At 36.1% G+C, this 8,878-nt stretch overlaps 2 protein-coding genes and 1 non-coding gene across 3 annotated transcripts; 2 read left to right on the top strand and 1 right to left on the bottom strand.

Annotated features, from left to right (window-relative positions):
- The first annotated feature begins 913 nt into the window (after nucleotides 1–913).
- LOC125858550 (aspartyl protease family protein 1-like) lies at nucleotides 914–6,391 on the top strand. The gene is made up of 10 exons (XM_049538355.1): nucleotides 914–2,350; nucleotides 2,852–2,987; nucleotides 3,730–3,965; nucleotides 4,335–4,559; nucleotides 4,677–4,812; nucleotides 5,153–5,226; nucleotides 5,289–5,388; nucleotides 5,475–5,535; nucleotides 5,914–5,985; nucleotides 6,071–6,391. The coding sequence occupies exons 1-10, from the start codon at nucleotides 2,001–2,003 to the stop codon at nucleotides 6,325–6,327; spliced, it is 1,647 nt and encodes a 548-aa protein (XP_049394312.1). The 5' UTR covers nucleotides 914–2,000; the 3' UTR covers nucleotides 6,328–6,391.
- LOC125861094 (U6 spliceosomal RNA) lies at nucleotides 2,440–2,541 on the top strand. Its single transcript, XR_007445956.1, has one exon. It is a non-coding gene; the product is annotated as a U6 spliceosomal RNA (small nuclear RNA).
- A 986-nt stretch (nucleotides 6,392–7,377) lies between the features above and the next one.
- LOC125858583 (uncharacterized) lies at nucleotides 7,378–8,834 on the bottom strand. Its single transcript, XM_049538407.1, has 3 exons — nucleotides 8,646–8,834; nucleotides 8,512–8,566; nucleotides 7,378–7,770 (listed from the first exon to the last, which is right to left on the bottom strand). The coding sequence occupies exons 1-3, from the start codon at nucleotides 8,735–8,737 to the stop codon at nucleotides 7,669–7,671; spliced, it is 249 nt and encodes an 82-aa protein (XP_049394364.1). The 5' UTR covers nucleotides 8,738–8,834; the 3' UTR covers nucleotides 7,378–7,668.
- Between the last annotated feature and the right edge of the window lie 44 nt (nucleotides 8,835–8,878).

The raw sequence follows: 8,878 nt of genomic DNA, 5'->3' as shown, positions 1-8,878 counted from the left end.
AGAGGATGGGGTGTATGCATACCCATACCTTACGCCTACTTCCTGAGAGATAAATAGACTATTTTTGAAATACTTGAATAACGTTAAATGATTTATCAATTTCTTTCCATTTGTATTTGTTGAAAATTTCCATTCAATTTAAGTAGAGGTTAGAGCGTAGGAACGTAACTTTTTTTGCAAGACCCTCGGTGCGAGAAGAGAATATATAACAATGTAATCCAATAGGTGAAGTCCGAAAAAAGTTACTATACGCAAAAAAGTTACTTATTTTTTAGTAGAAAATGTTTTCCACCATACCAAACACACCCTAACATGTCAAAACATACCTGAACCATCACTTTTGTAGTTTCACAACTCTAGCTATCTGTTGTTCCTAAGTTTGCCTTCTCACATAATTTAGAAAAACATTATATTATAATATGATTAGCTGAACCTAAGAAAAACATTTTCTGATCCATTTTACTGAGTTCAACAAAAGGTGACCATTAAAAAGGGCTTTTTAACAGTCTCTTATTATAGTGAGTGTAGAATATATGTTGTCTTCCTTGTTTCAACTGCTTTGGAATGTTTTTACTTGAGCTAAAGATCTAACATCTCCACCTTGTAGGGGTAAGGTCTACGTAAACACCACCCTCTCCAAATGGATTATGAGATTACACTGAATATATTATTGTATAATGAGTGCGGAGTACCTTATTTGAATTGTTTTTGCTTATTAAGCATTCAGATGATCACATGCAAATACTTGTCACAGAATAAACTTGAAATTGCAGTATTAGACTCTTATGCTTCAATCCAATTTTGTTATTAGGGATTTAAGCGCAAAGCACAATTAAAGTATAGGCTTTAGGTTTTTTTTTTGAAAAAAACAAGCAATAAAGGGAAAAAACAGAAATATAATATCCATAATATTTTCCTTATAAACAACTAAAATACACTTATTTGCCGATTATACACATCTTAAATGAACTTTGACGAGTTTAACAACAAACATACTCAGTGTAATCCCACAAGATGTGGTCTGAGAAGAGTAGAGTATACGGGACCATATGGACCTTACAGAGATAGAGAGACTATTTCCGAAAGACCCCAGCTCAAGTAACGCAAATCAATGAACACATAGAAGGAAACAACTAAAGCATGTACAAGAGGAAGCATCACATGACATACAACCAACAACAAAGTCAATCTTCCAATAATTCTCATCTCACTAGTTATTCTGGTAGGTACTACCACCCTCCCAAGTTCTCACATACACCATTAACATTAAAAACCTGGATCCCATTAACTCTGAGCCCAAAACATGTAACCCACTATGTCTCTCTCATTCTATCATTATTCCCCATTTGACAATAACCTACTACAACTTGTAGTAAAAGCTTCAGCTGGTGGGCTCACCTTCCACATCCTTCATATTTCTATTCATATATCTTTATCAAACACCATTTTATTGATTCATAATTCTTCCCCTTTTGTTTCTCATACATTATATATATGTACTATACACTATGCATATATATATATATATTCCAGTCTTTTTTGTTCATTTCATATCAATGTTCTATTGAGAAAACCTTGAGGAGTTCTTCCCGCAAACTGCTTCTGGTTGAATTACAACTACTTTTTCGCAGACATTCACTTGCATCACGTCATCTTCAACCAAAACTCCACCCTAGAAGCCCATGGGATCCATTGATATGTGCTTGTGGGTCGGAGTGAATATTATAGACCAACATATCTGGTAGTTGACAATCGTTCAGACTTGGTAAAGGTTATCACAACACCAATAGTAGGACAAGAGGACTTGTTAGCTCTGGAGATTGACTTAGGCAAATCTCATATTGGAAGAAGAGGACAAATATAGGGCCTTCCATATAAGGCAGAATCATCAGGAATTCAACTGTTGAGAAGTCTTCGCAAAATCGCGATGCTCCAAAGATTAGACCAGGACAGACAATACCTTGACAATTGAGCTGAGCCATTGGGTTGATTTGATTACAATGGATGATTTTTGTTGTACTGGTAACTTCATGGTATTTGTTCTTTTCTTGGCTTTACTGTTGCATAACAGCAGTGAAGCATTTGGGACATTCAGGTTCGATATACACAACATGTATTCTGATCCAGTAAAAGGTATTTTAGACCTTCCCTGGTTGCCTAAAAAAGGTAGTATTCAATATTATTCAGCTTGGACACAACGTGATCGCCATATCAACAGGCACCGGCTTACCAGCACCGTTGATACTACTCCCAACAGTCGCCGTCTTACCAGCACCATTGATCCTACTCCACTACCGCTCACGTTCGCCGGAGGAGGAAACAAAACAGTCCTACTCAGTTCGTTGGGATTGTAGGTTCCTTCTCCTTCTCTATATTAGTACTTCAATCACCTATGTGTCAAAAGAACTCTGGAACTTCTGCTTATGATTATCTGTTTTTGTTCATTTTGGGATATCCAATAAAATTGGAACGGTACAGAGAAAATTAGCATGACCTTTGTGCAAGTATGACACGTGTCTGTTTTCAATTTGACTGAGGTTTACTTGTCTATGTAATTTGGCAATGGAAGACAAAGTTTTGTAAGAGAAAGAAGTCGAGGTGGATTCAGGATTTATAATCAGAGGATGCATCTATACTGAGACAGTGGGACCGGTAGACGTGCATCCACTGCTTACGTGTAGGGGATCCTGGGAAGAGGGGACCTGGTACATTAGTTACAGGCTCATCTGAACTCAATAGCTTTGGTTCAAACTCTATATATATAGTTGTTAAATTGCATTACCTGTAGTCATGCAGCAACCAAGTACGTTCTTCCTTCAGGACTAACTAAATGTGTTTGTGTGAGTTTCAGTTTGCATTATGCAAATGTGACAGTGGGCACACCTGGGCTATCATTTCTGGTGGCACTCGACACTGGCAGTGACTTGTTTTGGCTACCATGTAACTGCAACAACTGCGCTCACACACTCCTGACAGGTTCTGGAAGAGTATGTCAATTGAATTTTAGTTTTGTGCATTAACGGTATATAAAAAATTTTAAGCTTAAGTTAACCTATAACAACAGGATACTCTTACCTATCAAAAAATGATGATATACCTATAAAATAGGATAAAAACTGACCATAGCCAGTTAAATTGCACTTGTCATTTGATAAATTTGCAATTAAGCTTGAGATCTAGTATCAAAGAAGAAACTGCGCAGACAATTTTGAGGAACCAGTTGGAATTTGAATAATAATGTTTAAAAATATCACAGAATTAAGTATGTGCAAAAGTGAGATTTTATGCACGTCATATAGGATTGAAAAAAGAGTGATTGAATGATCAATGAAGCGGGAGGATAGAGTATAGACTAGAGGTCTTGGGTTCAAAATCCCAATGGAGGTGTATTACACTAAGAAATTTCCTCCCATTCTGCCAAGTCTTGGTCGGCAGAGCTATACCTATACTAGTGAGAGATAGGAGGTACCAGATGGAATAATCAAGGTGTGTGCAATTAGGCCGAACACCTCCATCATGAAAAAATATGGTTGAAATGAAGTTTTGGATCACCATTCATTGACAAATTGAGGTGCGTACTAGCATTAGTTTTGTGTGCTACTGTACTACACCAAAGTTGGCTTCATGGACTAGATTTCCTTATTTATGTTTTTTCTTCCCTTATTTCTGTTTATGTCATTGCTTGATGACACTTATCATAATTGTTTACAATTTACATTTTTGGAACAGCCTACAGACCTTAACATTTACAGCCCGAATACATCATCAACAAGCAAAATTGTTCCCTGCAATGGCACTCTATGTGGGCAAGGAAGACAATGTTCAGTGGCACAAAGTGCATGTGCTTATAGAGTTGCATATCTCTCCCATAATACCTCATCTTCTGGGGTACTGGTAGAAGACATCTTGCACTTACAAACAGATAGTTCTCAACAAAAGGCTTTTGAGGCACCAATTACATTGGGGTGAGTGTGTATTACTTCGTGTTTCTCTTTGGAGAATATTAGGGTAATAACTAACACAGGCCAGTGCAAGAGGAAGTGCAAGCTCAAGGATCAGATGCGGATCTAAGGGTTCAACTTTCCATCTCAAACTATGTATACATGTGCTAAAAGACATTTACGATGTATACACATTATGAAATCAAACTGATTATGAACTTGCTGACTCTAAATTTTTTGTTTGCCTCTTCCTAGAATACCTGTGAAATCAACTAGTCGAGTGATAATTTCAGAAAGTAGTTTCGATTTCCCAAATTTGATAAAGAAGCATTGGGTTGTCTAATGCTTTTTCTTGTCCACTACAATCTAAATTTACTAGTAGTCCTATTTCAGGTGTGGAATGAAACACACTGGTGCTATTTTGAATGGTGCTGCTCCCAATGGTCTATTTGGACTCGGTATGGGCAATATATCTGTTCCTAGCATTTTAGCCAGCAAAGGTCTTGCTGCGAATTCTTTTTCTCTGTGTTTTGGGGCTGACGGTATTGGAAGAATAGATTTTGGAGACAAAGGGAGTCTGGACCAAGGAGAGACACCATTCAATCTTGAACAGACACAGTAAGCACTCACCTTGATTCAAAGTATTTAGCATTTTGATTCTGTTTCAAGCTTGATTAAGATGTGGGAATACAATCTAAACATCTATATTTCCTTCTTTTCTCTCTCTAAATGCAGCCAAACTTATAACATTAGTCTGACGGGAATAACTGTGGGAAACAAGAATATTGATGTTGATTTCACAGCCATAGTTGACTCTGGCACCTCATTCACATACTTGAATGATCCTGCTTACAACGTCATTACAGAGAATGTGAGTCGGGAGCAAACACGAATGCAACTTATTTCGCTATTCAACTAAGCAATTATTTTCGACACGTAATACAAATCTATCATATATAAACACTAAAATCTCATATATAAACACTAAAATTCTATCATATATGTCTGAAAAAAACACTAAAAATTCAACAAATATAAACCATAATTTCAAATGACGATTATTTCAGAGCTAAAACCTTAAACGTTGAACTCATCAAGCTTAAATCCTAGATGTGCTTTCGGTCAGGACTCAAGAGTTGAATGTATGGTCACTAATTGGAGATTTTGTTGTTTAATATTTGACAGCTAAATGTACTTAGTATATTTTGCAGTTTAATTCTCAGGCACAAGAGCTACGTATTCAGCCTATGGTCCAGGTTCCATTTGAGTACTGCTATGGGCTAAGGTAAATTCCTTCTCTTAATTCCCTATAAACTCTGAAGAAGTTAACACCATCTGTTGATACAGGGTAAATCAAACTTACTTTCAAATTCTTGACGTAAATTTGATGATGAAAGGTGGCAACCAGTTTTATCTTTTTGATCCAATTATAACATTGTCCCTTCCGGTAAGATAGTACTGCTCTTAGTATGTTAGAATTAGATCATTCTTGTTTTCATTTTCTAATTTCTAATGACCCTGCTTAATCCTCAGGACGGTTCCACAGCATATTGTTTAGCTGTTGTCAAAAGTGGGGATGTCAATATCATTGGACGTGAGTATCTATTAACTAGTAATGAAATTCTACTTACTGCAACCAAGGATCTAAACTCTTACAAATAGCACGTGCCAAGAAATATTAAGTTTTAGTTTTCATCATTTTTTCTAATGATGGTGGTGTTCGGGCCAGCTTGCGCGTACTTTTCACTGGGTACTTGTTACCTCCCACTAGCATAGGTATCAGCTAACTCTACCCACCAAGACTTAGGCAAATGGGAAGAAATCACCTAGTGGCTTTTATCTCCACTAGGACTTAAGCCAGAGACCTAGTTTTCATCTTATATTATCTCCATTGGGACTTAAACTGAAGACCTAGTTTTTATTTTGTTTTAGAGATAAAACATACAACACTGATATGAGGACCCCTTTGCAGAAAACTTTATGACCGGCTATCAGGTAGTTTTTGACCGAGAAAAGATGGTTTTGGGATGGAAGCCATCTGATTGTGAGTTTCTGTTTCCTTATTTAACATTAGAACCTTCTGTGTATGCAAAACCAGTTCAAGTCTAAAATGGAGTCCTTTTTCACAGGTTATGATTCTAAAGAATCTAAAAGTAAAACTATTCTCCCCATTAACAACCAAAGGCCTACTGAAGGGTCTGGTCCTACCAGTGGGCTGCCAGAAGACACCAGAGAAAATGGAAATGATACCATTAGGTCGACACCGGATTTTACATCATCAACATCTGCGGGCAACTATGTAACAAAGAGCTTGACATTCTTTTGCCAACTTGTAGTGGTTCTGTTTTTCCTTTATAGCCATTATTTGATGATTATTTCTTCATAAGTTCTTTATTCTTGTTTATAATGAGCTCTGTGTAAGTGGTGCTATAGTAACTTGAAAGAGTAAAAAACACACCATTTTTTCCCATACTGCAATGTTTTTCTGTGATTTGTTTTTGTCAACAATATGGAAACAGACGATAGAGTGAAATAGTTCATGCGACTTGAGTACTCACTCGTAGTCTCGTTCATAGGAAGCTGAAAGGTCTCCTTTTGTACAAAAACTGGCACCAAGCAACATCATTACCTTGATTTAACGGTGATATTTCCCACATTATTAGCTAATGCATAAGAAGAGCTAAGATCAGACCTAGAGCCTGTTTGGATTAGCTTATTTTAAGAATTTTTAAGTCAAAATAGTTTTTAAGCACTTTTGAAGTGTTTGGATAAATTTAAAAAGTGCTTATAAGCACTTGGTTTTAAGCTTAACTAATAAAAATAAGCCTAAAGTCAATCCAAACAGGCTCCTAGTATGGAAGGAAAATAGAATATGGTATTCCTAGTACTTACTGTGTACTTCTTCAAACACCAACTTAATTTGCATGAGGTTTTAGAGTTCCAATGCCAAATCTACGGATTTCACTTGATAAGCAGCTACTTTAAAGGCAAAACCTCTTCCCTCTCTATATTGTATCTATTATCCCGATTCCAAGGTGCATCAAAATTTGGAAGGCTGGGATTCAGGATCTTGAAATTCTAGTTAAAACACTAACAGTGAAGAAGCCAAAGATTAACTGATGGCATCCCACTAATTGCTCCTTCTGTAAGTATTCTAAGGCCAAGATACAGCAACTCAACTATGTTTCGGAATGCAACATTAGAACTAGGTTTCCTTATTTACATGTAAACTCTAGAAAACACTGATATTATGCTTACTAATTTAAAACAGAAACTAGTAACAGTAAATGAAGTTTAAGTCATGTTCTCCAAATGCCAGGGTGTTTGTGTTTCGTGAATTCGAGGCATACCATTAATCAAAATGTATAAATCAGGAGGCATTATGCAGTAATATGTTACGACTCACGCTTATGGGAAAACACAATCTATGCCCAAGTGTAATAAGCATGGATGATTGAAATGCAAAAAGTTTGCGCAAAACTACCTCATGAAAAGAAGAGAAGAAAATAAGCTACTTCCAGGTATTACTAATCAAAGAGTAGAACTTCTTATAAGCCACATAGCGAAGTACAGATTGCCACAACTAAGACTGCAGCGAGGAGCAGGTTGACATAATAAAGAGGTTCAACTGACGTAACCTGACATAATTCTCTTTAACATCTTCCATCAGCTTATGAACTCCATTTGTCAATGAATTGTGTTAAGAACTACCTCTTTGATCATCAGTTCATTTACCAGGCAAATCAACAGAGCCATCAGAATGTGATGCATCATCAGTCTCAATAATCTTGCCATCCGTTGGTACAAGACGAGGAATCCCATCGACTATCTAATTGAACACAAGGAGACTCACAAGCAAATCACGAACTTAAGACACCAGCAAAATGTAAATCATGAAGTCAAATAAAAAAACCTTCAGTTGATCTGACACAAATGTTCTCTTAATTTCCTTCGTTTGTACTAACGATATTTTTATGGAAAATGTTCTTGAATTAACATTTTTAATTATTTGTCATGAAATAACTTTCTACAAAAAGTGAAGGAAAGTTATGTCCCAAGATTTTAAACTCTTTATACTCCCTCCATTTCAGTTTGTGGTATAGTAAAGATAGTCTAAACAACTTACTTTATACTCCCTCCATTTCAATTTGTTTGTCTTACTTTCTTTTTTAGTTTGTTACAAAAAGAATGTCTGGCAACTCTTTAACTTTCTCCATATATGTTTAAATCCACAAGATTAAAGAGCATTTCAATACATTCTAAGTATTTTTAATTTAAGAACACGAGATTCAAAAGTCTTCGTATTTATTTTCTTGAACTACGTGTCAAGTCAAAAACAAACAAACAAATTGAAATGGAGGAAGTAATATAATAAACTTATTATTCAGATTACTGGTGCTTGACATTATGAAACGATACAATCTATCTAGACGTTTGTATACATCAAATCAATACAATATAATACATTATGATATGATAGATAGCAATTAGCAACCATCAGCAAACATTATTCCCATTGACAAAGTGGAAATAAAACTCAATTGTCAAAAAAAAAAAATATATCACTCACCGGATATGAAACACCAATTGCATCACTGATTAGAGAATTCGTCTTCTCGCAAAGCCTTAAACGAAAAGAAAAAAAAAATCAAAATTCTGAGTTGAGAGAAAAATAATTTCAAATTTAAGTAAAAAAATTCAGACCTCAAAGGTTGCTTAGAAAGTGGACAGACAAGAATTTCGAGGAGCTTCTTGTTAATCCCATCTTTCAGAAGTATTCTTCCAAATTTCACCATTTTTATCCAATTTGATTCTCAACAATCTAGGGATTTGAAATGATGGGTTAGCGGGTCAAAAAAAACAAATCAGCTCAATTTTGATTTCTTAACTCTTGCCCCCCCCCCCCCCCCCCCCCCCCCCCCCCCCCCCCCCCCCCC

Source organism: Solanum stenotomum, chromosome 3, assembly GCF_019186545.1.
Source record: "Solanum stenotomum isolate F172 chromosome 3, ASM1918654v1, whole genome shotgun sequence".
NCBI lineage: Eukaryota > Viridiplantae > Streptophyta > Magnoliopsida > Solanales > Solanaceae > Solanum > Solanum stenotomum.
This window is presented reverse-complemented; position numbering and strand designations above follow the sequence as displayed.